Raw genomic sequence first — 20,150 nt, 5'->3', positions numbered from 1 at the left:
TATCAGGAAACCCTGCCTGGGATTTCAACTATCACTTCCCCCAGCTCTGAGTGCAAGTGCTCTTGGGAGATGCTAAACTACATATGAAGTGGAAAGTTATTAAACAGGACTCCATGAGGTAGCGTCCATGAGGCTCCCCAACCATGCTGGAGTAGGCCTTGTGGTGATGCAGGGCCTCACTGTCACCCAGGACTGTAAGGAAACCTTGCCCCAGCCTGTACAAAAGTTCAGGAAGTTCATTGGTCACCAGGCTGAACTTGGGTGAGGTCCTATTTTGTCTGCCTTTGGTGCCCAGGTGGGGTGACTGGACAGTAACATGTCTCCCCAGGAAAGGTTAACACAATACCCCCATCATACATACATACACCGATAATAATGAAAATTAGAGGAAAAAAATGGAGACACTATGTAGCTCTGGCTAGCCAAGAATTTGCTATGTCCATAGGTTGGTTGGCCTTGAGCTCACAAGATCCACCTGCCACTGCTTCCTGGGTGCTGGGATTAAAAGTGTGTGTTACCATGCCTAACAAGTTAAAAAAAAAATTATTTCATTTAAGTCATGGCTCATGACTTTAGGAAATAATATGGGTCAGGTAGTTTTTCCTTTGTATTATTAATGTGATCAGTTATTTTCAAATGTGTGCCAATGACCAGGCACATAAGTAAAGGGCAAAATACACACACACACACACACACACACACACACACACACACACACACACACGTACACAATCAAGGTGTCTGAGTTGAGTCAGTTTTAACTGGAGTCACCTGAGAAGGGAGCCTTAACTGAGGGACTGCCCAGAGCAGACTGGTCTGTGAGGCATTGTTTTGATTGTTAACTGATGTAGGCGGGTCCAGCCCACTGTGGTCCAGCCCTCTCCTGGGCAAATGGCCCTGGGCTGTCTACGGAAACCTGAGTTAAAGATGAGTCATAAACAACCTTCCTCCAAGGTTTCTGCTTCAAGTTCCCGTCCTGACTTCCCCTAACAATGGATGACCTGCTACCTGGAATTGTAAGCCGAATAAACCCTTTCCCCCCCTAAGATGCTTTTGGTCATGGTATTTGTCACAGCAACAGAATGAAAGAAAACACCAGGTAACCAGAAACACACATGATAACTCAGTGAGGCGTACACTGTGAACACATAATGAAACGGTATAATGAAACTGCGTCGGCCTACGTTTGGAATGCTGTTCGTCTGTTCACACTGAATTACGATTACCTTCATGGCTGCGGCAGCCACAGCACACGGGTGACTCATACAAGTCAGGGTATGGGGGCTCTTATTCCTTCAAATATCTCCCAAATCCAACATTTGAAACTATGCCACAGAGAAAACAGAACTAAACAATTAATGAAATGGTTTTTTTTTTTTTTCAGAAAAAAAATTTAGTAGAGGATAAATGGTTAAATATTTGATTTTCAAATTTCTTCTCTGCTTGAAGGAAATTGAAAGTCAACAAAACGATGATTATGCAGAACAAACATCGCAGGGAAAATAAATTTAAGATCCAGATCTGGCACATAAATGCCACACTGAGAATACTTTGTGATATGAATGGCGCAAACTTTATAATATTCTTATATAATCTGAATATGATTAATACAATTTGGCAGGAGGAATGCCATAGAGAATCGTGCTTCCTGCTAACAAGTAATGAATACATACTGCTCATTACTGCTTCTACTAACAGAACACAGGCTTGGAAAAGGCAGGGTAGCTGCAGGAAATAGAGTGTAATTAATGAAAAATACACACACTGCCATAAATACCCTAAAACTGCTCCTGTAAAGTTATTCTGGGCACCCGAAAAGACACCAGAGTTTACATTTTACACTGTACACGAGGCTTATCTTCCTCCCAAGGGTTTTGCTTATAATTCTAGAGGCAGCAAAAAAGTTGTGAGGCATTGACTGTGCCATATGGTCCAGGCAACCCAGCTTTCCACTGCTACTGCCCAAGACTTCTATGCAGCGCTGCTTTCAATCAAATATATGATGTTATAATAGCTTATATAAACGTGAGAATGAAGAGGCTGTGAAAGGTGATTATTAAAGCAATTCTGGAACAGATAAACTACAAGCAGGCTTTTTGTTTAATTGTTGCCATGTGTTACTTAATCTATCCCACTCAGACTCTCTATCTTGAATGGAATGCTTTCTGCCTGTCACATACCTCAACAAGGCAAGACTCTCTAATTCCATTTAATCAGAGAGATATCAACTCATCCCGGAAGAGAGGTAATAAAGGACTCAGTGAAATCCAATAAAGAGATAAGTAAAAGTTATACATGAATGGATCTCCAGGGGTCACAGTATCTGAGGGCAAAAACCACACAAGGAAGAGTATGGTTAGAACACACTTGCAAAAGTAAACAAAATCAAAATTAAAAATAAAATTCTATCAAATATGGCATCTAGATACTTCAGGAAGTTGTGCCTTTCAGTGGATGAGATATGGGGACCCACTGGATACAGGGATGGGATTCTCCACAACATATACCAAACACCAGGCTATAACACAAGAGAGTCAGAGATTTTTTTGTGAAACAGAACTTGACAAATATCTGCAATGGAAAGTAAATTCAAGGGGCTGGAAAATGGCTCGATGGTTAGGAGCACTGACTACATTTCCAAAGGACCTGGGTTCAAGTCACAGCAAGTGGCTCACAAATATCTGTAACGCCCTCTTCTGGCCTCTGTGGGAACTGCATATATGTAGCACACAGACATGCATGCTGACAAAACAGCCACACATTAAAAAATAAAACAAAATAAATCTTTTTATAAGTAAATTTAAAGATTTCTAAAATTACACTATAGAAAAATACAAGTATTTAATAAAACAGAAACAAAGAATCCAGGTGAAGTTAATTCAAGAACAGAGCTGCAGAGACAAGGTTCATGTGGTGAGAACATGCTTGCCCAGGGGCCTCATTTTCCTCAGGTGCGGGGAAGACAGCTGCTGCTCACTGCTAAGCCTCTCCTGCCCTCACATCAACCAACCAGGGACACGATCTGGATAATGACATTGTGCCTGCTCATCCTGCTTACAGCGGTGACACAGACCCAAACCCACAGGCCATCCTTATCCCACAAGGTGTCTATCTTTAATCCAATGTCTCCGAAATCTAACCCCAGAAGCCTTCCCACTGCGCCTTCTGGGGGGCTCAGCACAATCGAGGGGACCCCAACCTTCTCCAGCACTTCTCCAAAGGATCTCTCCACCTTGTCCTCCATAGTGACTCCCTGCTTAGGATGTTGCTTCCACGGCCGCTTCCTAAGCATGCCATGTTTTTCTGTCTTAAAGCTCTCCAGTCTTTTTCTCTCGTGCATTTTAACATTCTCTGTTATCAGCTGGACAGTGGTGGTGCACGCCTTTAGTCCCAGTGCTTGGGAGGCAGAGGCAGGTGGATCTCTCTGAGTTTGAGGCCAGCCTGGTCTACAGACCAGGACAGCCAGAGCTACATGGAGAAACCCTGTCTCAAAAAAAACAAAAAACAAAACAAAACAAAACAAGATCCTCTGTTACCACTGGCCTGGAGCAATATGATTGTATGTTTTGATGTAGTTTTCCTCTGCTTGGATTCCTAGATATATAAGATAGAGAAATCAAACTTGGAAACTTTTCTTCCATTATTTCTTCAAAACATTTTTTCTATCACCTCATTTTATCTTTACCCTTTATCCTGCCCACCTTCCTCTGAGATCCCAATCACACGTATACCAGGCCATTTTAAATGGCCTCACAAATCACTGAGCCCCAGTACAGTATTTTTTAAAAGCTTAGCCACTAAGTAAACTTTTCAACTTTGCTAGTTTAATGTTGGCCTTTTAATGCTTTCTCTATTTCTCCTTAACACAGTCAAGCTTCCTTCCATCTTAAAGACATATGGGGTATATTTATAAAAGTTTTCCCATCCTGGCTGTCACAGGTGTATGCCATGTACAGGCTTCAGAATCATTTTCTTCTGCCTTCTCTTTTAGGGTAGTTTTTCCTCCAGCTTTTGGATGTTTTCTCAGATAAAACTCCTCTCATAGATCTAGAAATTTCTTTCTCCGAAGCTTCCTCCTCTTTGGTACTGTACCCTAAGAATTCTTTTTGATGGCCTCTTTTTCTTTTTAAATTTTTTCTTTACATTTATATTGTGTGGATGTGGATACATCTGTGGAGGTCAGAGAACAACTTGCAGGAGTTCTTTCACCATGTGGGCTCCAGGGATTCAACTCACGTTGTCAAGCATGGCAGCAAGTACGCTGACCTGCTGAGCCGTCTCACTAGCCTAAGAACATGCTGTTGTAACTATCCTGTTGTTTTGATACGGTCTCCTTGAATCCATGTAGGCTAGGAGCCAAATGAGGCAGAGGACAGTCTTGAACTACTCCTCCTGTTCCCACCTCCACAGTGGTTGGAATTACAGGCCTGTGTACCGCTGTTCTGATTTATGTGGTGCTGGGGTTAAACCCAGGGCATCTGGCATGATAGGTGGGTACCCCACCAACTGAGCTACACTGCCAACACTGAATTCATAACTGAGTCTTCACCTTAGGAAAAAGGATGGCTTCTCCATCTGTGCACTGCTGCATGGAAATTCTCCCCACGGAGTAAGTTGAAGCCATTATAAGGATCATTGCTGTGCCCAGTCACTCAATGTCTGAGAGCTATGTTTCATGTACTTTTCTGCTGTTTTGTTTTAGTGAAAACCCAGTTCCTGATTTTTCCATCAGGTTCTATTGTGGTGATATATTGTGTACCCCAATTAAAGCTCTCCTGGGGATCAGAGGACAAAGCCAGACACTAAATTAGACATAGAGGTCAGGCAGTGGTGGCACACGCCTTTAATCCTATCATTCAGGAGGCAGAGATCCGATTCTGGATCTCTGTGAGTTCAAAGCCACCCTGGGAACAGAGCCAGGCGTGGTAGCACACACCTTTAATCCCAGCATTTGAGATCTCAAGTCTTTGCTTGGGAAGGACACACGCCTTTAATCCCAGGAAGTAATATGGCAGGACACAGAAAGGTATATAAGGCAGGAGGAAACAGGAACTCACTCTCTCGAGACTGAGGATTTCGTAGAGGTAAGAACTAGTGGCTGGCTGTTCTGTTTCTCTGAACTTTCAGCTTTCACCCCAATGTCTGGTTCCGGGTTTTCTATTAATAAGACCATTTAGCAATTCGTGTTACACCCTATTAGTTTCTTTTCTGCTACTTTGATAAAATACCATGACCAAGGCAGCTTATAGAAGAAAGGATTGGTTTGGCTTATGGTTCTAGAGGGTCTGAGTACAAACTGCCAGGACAGCAGGAAAGCTGGCAGTGGGAACAGGAAGTGGGAGATCACCTCTTTCACAACAAGCATGAGGCAGAAAGCAGACCGGAAGTGGGACAGAGCCTTAACTCTCAAAGCTCATCCCCAGCGATGTTCTTCCTCCACCAATGCTTTCCATAAGCTCTCCAGACACACCAGCACCAACAGACAAGTGCTCAAATACCTGAGCCTGTGGGGAGCACTCCCTGGTATCCACAGTCTCATGGCGATATCAGAATGTAAAACACATTTAGTCCCACTTCAAAAGTGCCCATAGTCTTTCACAGCTTCAACACTTTTTAAAATTCTCTTCTGAGACTCAAGGTAATCTCTTAATTGTAACCCCCTATAAAATCAAAACTTCTGTTACAAACTTCCAATATTTAGCAGCACAGACTATAGGTCACCAGACCAAAAGGGAGGACTGAGGGCACAGGGTGGGATACTGGACCAAAGCAAGACCAGAACCCACCAGCACAAACACAAATTCTGTAGCTCATGTCTGGTGCCAAAGGGCTCAGACGACCTCCAGCTTTGCTGCCTGCAACACACATCTCTTTTGGGTTGGTTCAATTCCCTATATGCAACTCTTCTTGGCAGACACCCCATGGCTCTGGCATCTGACATCTTGGGTTGTCCACTGAAGCCCAGACTTCGTTTTCGCAGCTTCACTCAATGAATCCTCATTCTTCTGTCCTTTGTGCCTCTGAAACCATCACCGTGTGGACTGGATGACACTGTCAAATTGTACTGTCAGCTTGGACTGGACCCTTAGCCCCTGGGATCACATTACCAGCAGTTTTCATTTGCAGGTGCTTTCTAGGAATAGAAAATTCTTTAGGCCTTTTCCTTTGACAAGGTGGAAGCTAAGCTGGCAGCGAGGGTGAGGGGGTTCTTGTCCTGGGAGCACCCTTCCTTCCTTAGTCCAGTGCAGAGCAGGCCTCTCTTCAACACCTCAGCACATTAATCTCCTTAACAATCCCAGCCTCTCTTCCTGCACAAGCCTTGGCTGTAACATTAAGTTAACATTAAGTTTACAAGTGTTTCTTCTCTCCCGACTGTACATTTTGTATTTCTTTTTGCCCCACTTGCTCTTTTTCACTGTAGACCTGCCTAAGCCCCATCATAACAACCATACCACAGTTTCAACATTGTTATCTTGAAATTTCCTCCACCAAATAAATGAGTCAATTATGTTTCAATTTAGTCTCAAGTAAGTTCTTAGGACAGGGACAGAAGACAGCTAGATTCTTTGCCAAATTGTCACGGGCATGGACTCTTGCTTAGTTGCTGTTAAAGTCCTTGCTTCTCTCTGGACTCTTGAGCTGGGCCCTATAGTCAGCTTTGTTCTCAGTATTGCAATCTTCCAAGCTCCTACGACAGCAGCCCACTGAGCCCTGTTTAGCATTCAACCACTTTTGTAGTCCAAAGTTCCGAAGTCTTCCACATTCCTCCAAAGACAACACAGTCAGGTTCTCCACAGCAACAGCCCACTCTCGGATATGAACTTCTGTCCTGGTTACTTTCTGTTGCTGTGATAAAATACCATGACCAGAAATAACTTTAAAAGGACGAGTTTATTTGGTCTTACTGCTCCAGAGGGGAAGAGTCCATCATGGCAGGGAAGCACAGCAGCAAGCAAGCAGGCAGGAACAGAAGCAGAGAGTGAACTGGAAGTGGGGTGGGGCTTTAAATTTTCAAAGCCCACCCTCAGTGATGTACTTCCTCCAACAAGGCTGCACCTCTCCTTAATCTTGACAAACAGTGCCACCGACTGGGAACAAAGCGTTCAAATGTCTGAGCTATGGGGGCACTTCTCACTCAAACCTCTACGATGGCCAAAGCAGCCTTTGATCTATACGATCTGACATAATATCAACTCTTCCTCCTTGTGGTTGTTTATAGACCACTACATACCTGCCTCCACATCACTTATCCTCATTGTCTGAAGAGACTTGATTCATTTCTACTCAACACAATACTCCTTTCAATTACCTGCTAAATAATGCTTTCATCTTGACCTCTCAGTTCTCTGACTTCTTACTCATGATCATGCCCTCCCATCTATTTCTACCACTATGCTGGCTCATTTTTTTGTCAACTTGACACAGCTATAGTCATATAGGAAGAGGGGGCCTCAACTGAGATGACGCCTTCACAAGATATGGCTACAGGCAAGCCTGTAGGACATTTTTTAAATTCATGATTAATGTGATTAATGTAAGAGAGCCCAGTCCATTGTGGATGGGACCACCCCTGGGCGGTAGTCCTGGGTTCTATAAGAAAGCAGGCTGAGCAAGCCATGATTAGCAGGCCAGTAAGCAGTACACTTCCATGGCTTCTCCATCAGCTCCTGACTCTGGGTTCCTGTCCTGTTTGAGTTCCTGCTTTGGCTTCCTCAATGGACTTGTGATATGTAAACCAAATAAACCCTTTCCTCCCTAAGTTGCTTTGATCATGGTGTTTCATCACAGCAGCAAAACCCTAACTAAGACAACCATCTACTCTCTTGGTTACATTCTGCCTTTATTATATAAAATTACATCCATGACATAATCTGAGTTACAAGTACCTGGCTTTTCAATCATGACCTCTCTTTCCCACACATTCCCTTTCATACACTAACAACTGTGACAAGAAAATTTTTATCTTATAAAAAACAATGGGTAAGTCTACTACTTTTTCTTATTTATCTAAGGATGCTTTCTTTTTTCTTGACTCAGCTTATATTCTATGGTCCCTTTTTATATCACTCAACCTTTTAATCTTGGCATGAGCTTTTTTTGGTCCTATTCACCTAGGGAAACACCCCCACATACATACACACAAGCACATGTATGTACACACACACTTCTGCTTTTACCTGCTTTTACTAATCAAACACGGTGAAGGAAAACATACAACTACTCTGACTTATCTCACTTCAAATTAATAATCAATCATTTAAAGTAGGCCTTCGACACGTGGCGGCGGCGGCGGCGGCATTGGCGGTGGCGGCGGCGCACGCCTTTAATCCCAGCACTTGAGAGGCAGAGGCAGGTGGATCTCTGTGAGTTTGAGACCAGTTCCAGGACAGCCAGGACTGTTACACAGAGAAACCCCATCTCCAAAAAACAAAACAAAAAAAGTAGGCTTTCAATGCTGAAAGAATCCATCAACTTCTAACTGATGTATTCTGAAGTTCCCGAGAAAGTGTTTCATAAGTGTGGTGATTTGAATAGGTCCATAGGGAGTGGCTCCATTAGGAATGCGGTCTTGTTAACGTAGGTGTGGCCTTGGTGGACCAAATGTATGGCAGAGGATGGGCTCTGAGGTCTCAGAAGCTCCAACCAGGCCTAGCGTCTCCCTTCCTGCTGCCTGCCAACCCATAGGTAGAAGTCTCAACTCCTTCTCCAGCACCATGTCTGCCCGCATGCCGCCATGCTTTCTACCATGAAGATAATGGACTAAACCTCTAGAACTGAAAGCCAGCCCCAATTAAATATTTTCCATTATAAGTTGCCATGGTCACAGTGTCTCTTCCCAGCAATGGAAACCCTAACTATGCCAGTAAATTATTCTCTCTCCAATAACTGTTCCCTTAACCTCATTCATCAAGCGATAATTTTGTTTCTGATTTTCTGCTACATAAGAGCAAAATAACCCTCGTGAGCTACCACCTACCACCTTAAATACATCTTGTCTTCTATTACTAGTAAGGATTAGTTGTCAATGCTCCTAAGGCCAACTAGTCTATCTATGTTGTGAAGACTACATCCCACTATGCTAATACAACAGCATGGTTACAACAATTCCTCTCTCTCCTCCCAGCATCTACGTCCTCCTTCCTCATGTATCCACAACACCACTGTATTACTGAAATATGCTTTAGGTTCTTTTACTTAAAAAAAGAAAATCCTTAGCGCTACATTCCCTCTGGCTCTTGTTCAAATTCTCTTTCGCCCTTTATGTTATGATTTCTGCAAAGACATATCCACACTCACTATTTCCAATTCTTCTTTCCCATTTTATTCTTACCTCACCCTACTACTCTAATGAGGCCATTCTTTCAAATGACACCAAAGGTCTTCATGTTGCTAAATCCGAGGCTCTGTCTGTCTTCACTTGTGGGTTCATTCTTCTTCCCCCAACCTCATAATAATGGGGTGTCCCAGGTTCAATCCAATTGAACCTCAATCCCACCTCTCTCCACAGGTATCCAACCTAACCCTGAGACTTTAAATTCCATTACAGCTAACAGTTCCTACACGTATCATGCAGGCTCTTCACTGAACTCCTTATATATTCAACTGACAGTTAATCTATCTTCATGAGTATCTAATGCGCATTTCAAATCCCCAATCTTCATGCCATTTACCTTAAACTACTCCCTTCATAATCTGTGTGTGTGTGTGTGTGTGCGTGTGTGCGTGTGTGTGTGTGTGTGTGTGTGTGTGTGTGTGTGTGTGTGTGTATGAAAAGGTTTCACTATAAAGTAGCACTGGCTGGCCTGGAAATCACTATGTAGACCAGGCTAGCCTCAAACTCATATAGAGAACAGCCTGCCTCAGGCTCCCAAGTGAGGGGAATAAAGGTGTGTGCCACTCACTACTCCTGACCTCCCTTCCATATCTTAAATATCCCAGTAGATCAAAATTCCATTCTCCCTGTTACTAGAAAGTTAATAGATTAGCCTTCTCTTTTCCTTCACATTCTATATCCAACTCATCAACAATACTGGTGAGTCTACTTTCAACAGGCATGTTCAGTCTAATCTCTTCTCAAATCCTCCACTGCTCCCACCTGGGCTGGAAGCCAGCCTTGGCTCGGTCTCCCACCTGGCCTCTTCTACTAGCCTAAGAGGTCTTCCTGCTTCTGCATTCAGAATCAGGACAACAGCAGAGTCATCTTTACTCCTCTGTTCAAAGCCTCATGGCTAAGCTCACTGCTAACAACGTCCTTAGAGTGGCTGAGGAGGCCCAGCCTCAGCCAGTCTCTCTAGCTCGCTGACCTCAACTCTGCCTACAGCTTCCCTCACTGGGCTGCTCTAGCCTCAAAGGCCGTACAGCTCCTTCTGGAATATGACAAACAAGTCAGGATCTCTGTCATCGCCATTCTTCCTTCAGCCATTGTTGTCCAGCACTGACATGCCAGGCTTCCCTCTTCCTTCAGGCCTCTATTCAAATACACCTTCCATGTGAGGCCGGTGGGACAGTTACACAAGCTAGAACACACTGGATGACACCATATTGCACGCCCTTCTTCCTTTACTGTTCTGTATTTTTCTCCAAAGCATCGCTTGTCCTCTCTGCTTCTTAGTGTTAGCATTCAGGCATCTGTGCTGGCCTGCCTTCAGGGTCCTGACAGGATACACTTCAGCTGCAGCCACTAAGAGCACCCCCTGTGCACATTCGCTATGTTTCCTTATAAAAGGCGGGCCTTGTACACCTCCATCTCCCTCTCTCTCTCTCTCTCTGCTCTGCTCTCATCCCCAGGGCCCGGTCTCTGCCCCTTTCTCTCCCCTCCCCTCAACAAACCTCCTACATGGGCCCTGTTGTATGGTGTGACTCCTTCCCGTCGTTTTTAAAATACACTTAGTCCTCTCACTAGATGAAGACTTTGGTAGTCTCTAGTCCCAGCTCACTTAGCACATGCTATTGCCTTAATCACTCGTTGGTTGCTTTCCAGGGTGCAGGCCTGGCACCCCTATTATCTCACTAACAAGCTCTTATGTTTCCTTGCTGGTGAACGCAAAGGGGTGGAAAGGTACAACACTTGTTTCAGAAGATAACAGGGCTTCTATGCTAATCAGACAGAACTGCATCCCTCCCAGTGAGCAAGCCACTGAAAGGGAGAACTTGCTGGGTGTGGGTGCAGTTGGGACACCAAGATTATGAAAGTATATTAACTGCTCCCACTGAAAAGGAGAACTATTCCCAAAAGAGAGAACTTTGGGGGACTGTTATATATGTGTACAGTGTATGCTGGGGATCCCCAGCCCAAGGGAGAGATCTTAAATTCATTTTTGTATTGCTTCGACCAATGGAAAATACAAAGTTAAACTGTCCATACAGTTATTGGAACTATGAAATAATCCCCAAAGCAACTTATTTTCTGAAGGGAATAGTAATTTCTAATGTAGACAGCCGTGGAGGATAGATACACTTACGATAAGTAGAATAAAAACTAACATTCTGTAACACAAAAGCAAGATTAGCTAAACTCAGAAAACAACATTAAAATACTACTTGGGGAAATAAGAAGTTAAAAGAAACTACAAAACAGCATTTTGTTCCGTTAAGCAAAACATGACTATTTTTTGGACTGTTTTGTACTGAGTCCCTACACTAAAAACCAACAGACCAGACCAAACTAAAATAGAGTTGTCATAGTTAAAACACCATGACCAAAATCAACTTGGAGAGGAAAGGGTTTGTTTCAGCTTATAACTCTCAAGTCATGAGAAGTCAGGGGCAGGAACTCAAACAGGACAGGAACTTGGAGACAGAAACCGAAGCAGGGGCCATTGGAGGAATGCCTCTCTCTGTCTTGCTTCTCGTGGCCTGCTCAGCCCGCTTTCTATAACACTCAGGACCACCAGCCCACAGGTGGCACTGTCCACTGTAAACTGGGCCCTCCCACGTCAATCATCAGTGAAGAAAATGCATCACAGGGGCTGGAGAGATGGCTCAGCAGTTAAGAACATACATTGTTCTTGCAGAGGACCAGAGTTTGAATCCCAGCACCCACATCGGGCAGCTCACAAGCACCTGTAACTCTAGTGCTGGGGAATGGCTTTGACCTCCTCAGGTATGTGTACACACACACACACACACACACACACACACACACACACACAAATAACATTTTTTTTTTTTTTTTTTTAGAGAAAGAAAATATACCACAGGCTTGCGTACAGGCCAATCCTATGGAGGCATTTTCTCTAGCAGGATTCTTCCTTTTCAGATGACCCCAGGTTGTATCAAGTTGACATTAAAAACTAGCAGCCTAAGAGTCATTCATGCTAAAATTAAATTAAAATTAAGGAAGTGGATAAAACCCAAAGCAGACCAGTCTTTCCTGAAGAGGAGATTTCTAGTAAGTGAGTATCCTACGTCTCCTCTGCTTGAACACAAATTGTGGCCAGGAGCACTCTGGTGTTAACGGCCATGTTCCCTCTGTTCTGTGTTCTTGTTTGTACTCATTAAACCCAGTGTCCCCAGCTGCATCCTATTGTGTAGAACAGGGTATCTCACTCACCTATCATAAGAAAATTAGGGAGGCTATGATTAAGCCTTTTCTGATTTTGTTTTCTTTAGTTTACTCTGTGTGTGTGTGTGTGTGTGTGTGTGTGTGTGTGTGTGTGCGCGCGCGCACATCTGTGTCTGCAGGTGCATGTGTGGCCAGAGGAGTACAATGGGCACCTTCCTCTATCACTTTCCACTTCACTGTTTCAGACAGTCTTCCACTGAACCTGAAGCTCACAGGAGCTCCAGGGATCCTCCTGTCTTGGAGGCCATGCTCAGCTCTTTTACATGGGTGCATGGGGATTTGAACTCAGGTCCACCTGCATTCACAGCAAATACTCCGACCCACTGAACCATCTCCTCAATTCCTTAACTGTTGCCTTTTGATGACTCGTAACACGGCCAACTTTTAAAGGGATGACTAAGGAATTTCCAGATTGGAAGAGACAGTGGTGATATTGTGTTCCCCAAAATATTGTGCACCCTAATAAACTTATCTGGGGGTCAGAGAACAGAACAGCCACGATATTAAACATAGAGGTTAGGCAGTGGTAGCACACGCCTTTAATCCTAGCATTCCAGAGGCAGACGGAGCTCTGTGAGTTCAAAGCCACACTGGAAACAGCCAGGCGTGGCGACATGAGCCTTTAATCCCAGGAAGTGATGGCAGAAAGCAGAAAGGTATACAAGGCGTGAAAACCAGGAACTAAGCTGGTTAGGCTTTTAGGTTTTTGAGCAGCACAGTTCAGCTGAGATCCATTTGGATGAGGACTCAGAGACTTCCAGTCTGAGAAACAGGATCCGCTGAGGAACTGTCGAGGTGAGGTGGCTGTGGCTTGTTCTGCTTCTCTGATCTTCCAGCGTTCACCCCGATACCTGGCTCCAGGTTTGTTTTTATTAATAAGAACTTTTAAGATTCGTGTTACAAGAAACTAGACTAAATCTTAAGATAGAAAACAAAACACCAAACAGTGAAAACATTGATGAATTCAAATAAGATCTATAACTCAGTTTAAAGGCAAAAGGAAAGCCCCCACTCCCTGTACTGTGGGAGTCTTTCTGGAATAAGCACCCCGACACCAATGAGGGTGGAAGAGAGAGAGATGTCACCAGTAGACAGAGCCAGGGCGGCTCCTGAAAGCCCTTCAATCCCAGGGCCAGTTTGTATTCTTATTTTATACTAAAAAGCCACAGGGTGGAATGGGCAAGCAAGCTCGATTTTTGTTTGTTTCTCAAGACAGGGTTTCTCTGTGTAGCTCTGGCTGTCCTGGAACTCACTCTGTAGCCCAGGCTGGCCTCGAACTCCCAGAGATCCACCTGCCTCTGCCTCCCGAGTGCTGGGATTAAAGGAGTGACGGGATTAAAGGCCTCTCACCACCCAGAGCAAGCAGGATTTTTACAGAAGTGATCACGGCAGTCGGCGGGTTGTTAGGGGAAATGACCCATTGTTTCAGCTATTTCTCTAGGTCATTCTGCTTCAGGCAGCAAGTGAAGTCGTGCTTGGCAAAGAGTACAGACAGTGCTTTGAGTACATCACCAAAGAAATCAGTATCTAATAATTGGTCTCTTCTACCTTATTCTACGTCAAGTGCTGTTTCGGAACTCCATGCCCACATGCCTGCTCCTCCTAGAAGTCCTAAAGTCCCTTCCTCCACTACACACACACCTCTTATGGCTAGCAGAGTCTTCACACCGCAGTTACATCACAGTTCTTCCTTTAGAACTACACACATGAAGTCTACTGCTCTTTTACTTGATTTTCATGTAGTCTATATTCTGTCTCAGTTGTTCAAGCTTAAATTTCATGATTTTTTTTTTACACCCATTATCACTCTTGTCATACAACTCTCACGGCCATTCCAATTTACCAAATGACCTTCTTAAAAACAAACAAACAAACAAACAAAAAAACAGCTGGGCGCAAGCTTTTAGTCCCAACACTCGGGAGGCAGAGCCAGGCGGATCTCTGTGAGTTTGAGGCCAGCCTGGTCTACAGAGTGAGATCCAGGACAGGCACCAAAGCTACACAGAGAAACCCTGTCTCGAAAAACCAAAACCAAACAAACGAATGCACAGGACTCGATGCTAGGGTAGAACATACCAAAGTACTTTTCCTTCTCTTTTGGACACTGTTCTGGGCTTAGACCTGCCCTCCCTTTTTGAGCATCTATAACACATATTGATCATATGTATTACTCATGATGATTGAATGTATTCAGTTATCAATTTTGTCATCTCTTCCATGTGGACTCCTGTAAGGGAATCACCAGGATGGGAGCACACACAAATAGTTTGACAGCTATGTCACACCAGACAATCACAGCTCCACATCAACCTCTGTTCACTTTTACTTCACGGAGAACATTTGTGGGTCCACTCAGAATCCCGTTGAAATTCTACTCCCAGCAAAGTGATTGGACTAAGGGGTGGGGCTTTGGGGACCTAACAGGTTGTCAGGGCAGGGTCTATACAAATAGGATTAATTCCCTTATCAAAGAGACCCCAGAGAGATCCCTGGCCATTTCCCTTGAGAGATTACAAAGAAAAGAGCATTGTATGGATGATGCTCACCAGACAAGCAATCCAATTGGTCCTTTATCTTGGACTTCCCAGTTTCCAGAAAGGCTATAAATAAATGTCTTTTGTTTTATAAGTTTATGGCTGTTTGTTAACAGACCTGTAGACTAAGACAATGTTACTCCAAAACTAACCGAAGAATTTATTACATCAAAACTCATAAAAGGTTGAACAGAATCTACACAAAGCAGTTTCCGACCATTATCCAACTACATACCTAACAGCCTCCTGGAGGCTTACTTATACTCAGGAGGGATAATTCAACATCTTGACTCTTCCCGCACTGGCCTTCTCCCCATCTCACAGAATCTCACGGGCAACTGGCAAAGTGTGATGCCTGGAGTCCCCATCTGAAAGGGAGCCTTCTTGCATCTGCGATCTTTATCTCAGAGTAATAAATCGCAACCGAACAGTCACCTGGAGAATGTGCTCATTTTAACCCGGGGAGCTACCTTCCAGAAATCCAGACGTCAGACCTGAGTTTCCCAACAGTGCTTCCAGGGCTGGAGTCACCATGCCAGCTCATTGCTTCCTTACATCTGGGCATCACCAGTCTCTTTTCTGACCTTTCACCCTCAGCACCTCAAATTCCTTTGAAATCAAAGCATGAGTCACTTCTGTCAGGTGTCAAAAACATTCACAGCAAGTGCACTGGGTCGCTCTGGTGTCCACAATACGCAGACTTCAACATCTGATGACTGCCTAAATCTCTAGTGTTGCATAAAGGGCGTAACAAAAAAAAAAAAATCAATACTTGGAAAGCATCCTCCTTATTTGTCGCTTTGGGGACAGAGGGTTCCCGAGTTAGGGATGGGATGCCAGCGACTCCGGGTCACCTCACACAACCCCTAGACCAAGCCGGGAGGCACAGGCAGGCTGGGATCCTGGCAGGCGCCGGCTCCCGGAGAAGGGACACGCCCGCAGGCGTCCCGGACCCCTTCCTTACCTTTCTTGTCCAGCAGCCACATGAAAGCGAAGCAGGGCAGGAAGCCGATGGGCCCCCACATTACCAGCAGCGCGATGTCCAAGCCGGAGAAGCCATAGGCCTGGCGCGCCGAGTTCTGGATGGGGCCCCAGGTGTTCCAGACCAGGCCCTGGGCGAAGGCGAGCAGCGAGAAGAGCAGCAGCACCAGCCAGCGGCGCCCGTACACCCGCCCGGGGCCCGGGCCGGCCGCTGGCAGCACGGCCGCCGCCTCCCGGCCCCTGCGCGCAGCCCCCGGTGCAGGCCCGAGCCCCGGGCCCAGCAGCGGCTGCCGCTCCTCCTCCTCGCTGCTCCAGCCCGAGCCCATGGCGACGCCGCCCGCCGGCCCTGCCCGATGCGTCCCGGTGGCCGCAGACCAGCCAGCCGGGCGCTGACTGGGCGGGTGGAGCCGGAGCCGGAGCCGCTCTGGTCCTCGGCCTCCCGGCCGCGTCTGCTGCGCCTGCGCCGCCCGAGCCCGAGGGGAGGAGGCGAGGCAGGGTCCACCCTGCTGGCTGGGAGCGCAGGAACGCCCTGGGAGAGCCGAGCAGCGGGGGTCGCGGGATGCGACCCACGGAACGAAAAGAGTGGAGGAGAGCGCCTGGTCGGGAGGCTGGAGCTGGGAAGGCTGAGCCAGTCCCTCGCGGGTTGCTGGAGGAAGTGCCCAAGTTTACATCACGTGCCCAATAAACAACTCGCTGACCTCAGGTCACTTATCCCAATGTTTGCTTCTATATTAGGCTTTTGTTTTTATTGGGGTTCTAACTGCAGAAATTATAGGCGGCAGGACATTGAGGTATAGGAAGGTCTCAGGGTATTGTGTCATGAAAACCATTTGGTTTTGTCTGTGTCTTTAATTATCCAGTGAGATTATAAACTAACCAATTTTCATTCATACTTGAGTCTTTCTACCCATTTTGTTCGTCACGCAAAAGGGTAAACAATACGGATTATGTTAAGGTTGGAAGACAGTGACCTAGATTACCTCTCATTATGGTGTTAACCAGACTAAATAAACGGCAGAAGCTGGGGTAAGGGGTTAGACATTTGTTTGTTCTGATGTACAAATCCAGACCCCTGACAGCTGTCTGTGTCCTTGAAAACGACAGTCAAGCAACTTGGCGTATCTGGCTCGGGAAATGAGTCACAGGGGCACTGCCTGAGGTTCATGTGCCCAGGCAGCCAGGAAAACCAGCTGGGATGATCCCGATGCCAAAGGAACCAGCGAAATGGAGGCGCAGGCAAACCTACCCCGGGTTCCCCTAAATCGCGAGTCCCACTGAGTGAGGGAAAGCCAGGGCGAAAATGGAGGACCTTCGAAAAACAAAAACAAAAACAAAAACAAAAACAAAACAAAACAAAACAAAAAAAAAAAACAAAGCTAAGGGTGGGAGAAGGAGGTACCCGGGCCCAGGCCACGTGCTCGGCGCTTTCAGGATCCTTAGAGCAAAACAAACTGGCGTGGCCACGCCCAGCGTGGTCACGTGACCCCGGGAGCGCCGGTTCCGGTGAAGGCGGTGGATCCTTCCTGCGTGGAGGCGGCAGATCCCAGAGGTTCCTCTGACCCGGTACTAGCTCCATCCTTGGCGCGGTAACCATGGCAACAGGCTACGAGGAGAGCGCGTCCGGGACCCCAGCCCGGATAGCTGTCGGGGAGGAAGGTAGGTGCGGGTCCGGGACTCCCGAGTGCCTCGATGGTGCAACCGGCCACGGTTCCATCCCAAGTCTCTCCCGCTGTGCGTTAGGCAGTGAAGAAAGTGACTTGTTTTAGTGAATGTGACTTCTTACATCGTGCCGTTCAGTTGTCTGATCGTATGTAGGCTCCGTGTTCCTTTGGCGGAGGCTAGCTGGCCTGTGAGAGCGCTTTGTGGTGATTTTCTCGTCTCTGCCTCCTCATCTCCAGGATAAAGTGCTGGGATTACAGATGTGTGCGAACATAGCTTTTTATTTAGGTCTCTGGGGGAGTTCGCTAAACTTGTGCACCAGGTGTTTTTACTTGCCAACCCATCATCTCTGCTGCCCCCAAATTAGTCTTTTGTTTGTTTGTTTACCTAAACCATTAGTTTATCTTCCTGATAGTGATAGTGTCCTGTATCCTATTTTATGCCTCTCTTTTTTTCGTCACCATTCAGAAAAAAAAAAAAAAAAAAAGGGGGACACAATTCTTTAATAATTTGATTGTACTTGGAACCTAGAATAAAATCCAAGCTCCAAATCATGGCCTACAAACAAAAAAAATCTTTGATTTGAGGTCTGTTGATGTCTCTAAACAGCATCTCTTTTGTTTTTTCATTCTTCGATTAAATTTTTTAATTTGCCATAAAATGTAACAGGCTTTCTTAGGGCATTTTCATACATTCTCGACTTGGGTTGATTCCCCTGACCTGAATCAGACTTCTTTCACCTCTCTCTCGGCCTCCCCATCATAGTTTGCACCCTTGCGCCCCCTGCATCCCCTTTCTCCTCACATCATACCTTTCTGCTGTCCTCCCCACCTCCCTCCCCTAATGCCTCCCCCCACCTATGGACCCCTTATAGTTCTCCGGCTTCTATCCACACTCCTCGTATATATTAGAAGTTAAGAGCTGCATTTAATATAATTTCAAGCCCCATTCATTTTCATGATTTTGATTTTCTTTATGGCTGAATATATATAATATATAATATACATATATATTCATCAGTTTATGGACATCTAGGCTGATTCTGTTTCCTTGCTGTTGTGAATAGAGCAGCATTGAACATGGATGTGCAACCAGCCTTGTAGCAGGATAGAGTCCTCTGTGCCCAGGAGTGGTACAGAAGGATCACCTGGTAGCTCTGTTTTAGTATTTTGAGAAGCCTCCACACTGATTTTCAAGTGGCTGCCCCAGTGTACACCCTTACCAGCAGTGAATAAGGGTTCCTCTTCTCCCACAGTCTCAGCAATATTTGTTATGCTTTGTTTTCTCAATAATAGCCATTCAGACCTGGGTGAGATGGAATCTCAGAGGGGTTATAATTTGCATTTCTCTGAGAACTAAGGTTACTGAATGCTTTATAAAATATTAATGGGCCATTTTTTGTTTATTTTGAGAATGTTCTTCAGTTCATTGGCCAATTTGTGGTGTGGTGTGTGTGTGTGTGTGTGTGTGTGTGTGTGTGTGTGAATAATTTTGCATTTCTTGTACATTCTAGATATTAACCCCTGGTCTAAAGTATAGCTGGAAAATACTTTCACCCTTTCTGTAGGTTGGTTGTTTGCTCTGCTGTAGCAGTACTTTCTCGTTGGGACCCCAGCCCACAGATAATGACATAGAGACTTATTGATTGTGAAAGTCATTGACTTGGGCTTGTTCTACCAGCTTTTATAACTTAAATTAGCCTGCTTTTATTAATTTACATTCTTCCACGTGGCTCCGTTATCTCTACTCTGTACCATATGTCCGACCTCTTCAGTGTCTCCCTGGCATCTGTCTAGAGTAGATTCCTCCTTCTCTTCCTCTCCCTGGAAATCCTGCCTGTGCTCTCCTGCCTAGCTATTGGCCTTTCAGCTCTTTATTACACCAATCACAGCCATACATTTTCACACAGTGTGCAAATATCCCACAACACTCCACTAAGGGGTTGTTTTATGTACAAACTTTTTAATTTCATTCAACCCCATGTGTCAGTTTTGGGGACTGTTTTCTAAGCAGTATCTCTTGCCCCTCACCCTGCCTTCTGCTTTTCATGTATCTGACCATCTTAGTCTTCAGGTTTCAAAGTGTGTAAGCATCTGAGACCTCTTACTACATCAGACTGATCTGAAACATTCACTGTGACTTTCATTATCACTAAATGTATTATAACACAGAATCCTGATTCTGTCATCATACTTATCTTTAATACTTGCTTATGCCACTAGATTTTAATAACTTTGAGGAAATGACCTGCAGTGGTTCGAATGAAACTGGCCCCATAGGCTCATCTGTTTGACTATTTGGTCCCCAGTTGGTGGAACTCTTTGGGAAGGATTAGGAGGTGTGACCTTGTTAGAGGTATGTCACTAGGGGTGGGCTTTGAGGTTTCAGAAGCCCATGCCATTCCCAGTTAG

At 45.3% G+C, this 20,150-nt stretch overlaps 2 protein-coding genes across 4 annotated transcripts in view; one reads left to right on the top strand and one right to left on the bottom strand.

Moving 5' to 3' along the window:
• Slc49a4 (solute carrier family 49 member 4) overlaps positions 1 to 16,718 on the bottom strand; it is a 78,096-nt gene extending 61,378 nt beyond the window's left edge. The window contains exon 1 of the mRNA XM_059277375.1: positions 16,064 to 16,718. Within this exon, the coding sequence (XP_059133358.1) occupies positions 16,064 to 16,406 (343 nt within the window). The 5' untranslated portion in view covers positions 16,407 to 16,718. The remainder of the gene's footprint in view (positions 1 to 16,063) is intronic.
• An 830-nt stretch (positions 16,719 to 17,548) lies between these two features.
• Positions 17,549 to 20,150, top strand: part of Hspbap1 (HSPB1 associated protein 1) — a 52,543-nt gene continuing 49,941 nt past the window's right edge. For 2 of the 3 annotated variants that reach the window (XM_059277004.1, XM_059277003.1), the window contains exon 1: positions 17,549 to 17,736. In XM_059277004.1, coding sequence (XP_059132987.1) covers positions 17,673 to 17,736 — 64 coding nt within the window. In that variant the 5' untranslated portion in view covers positions 17,549 to 17,672. The remainder of the gene's footprint in view (positions 17,737 to 20,150) is intronic. The other variant, XM_059277002.1, reaches the window with a different exon arrangement.

The sequence above is a fragment of the Peromyscus eremicus genome, chromosome 12 (assembly GCF_949786415.1).
Source record: "Peromyscus eremicus chromosome 12, PerEre_H2_v1, whole genome shotgun sequence".
NCBI lineage: Eukaryota > Metazoa > Chordata > Mammalia > Rodentia > Cricetidae > Peromyscus > Peromyscus eremicus.
This window is presented reverse-complemented; position numbering and strand designations above follow the sequence as displayed.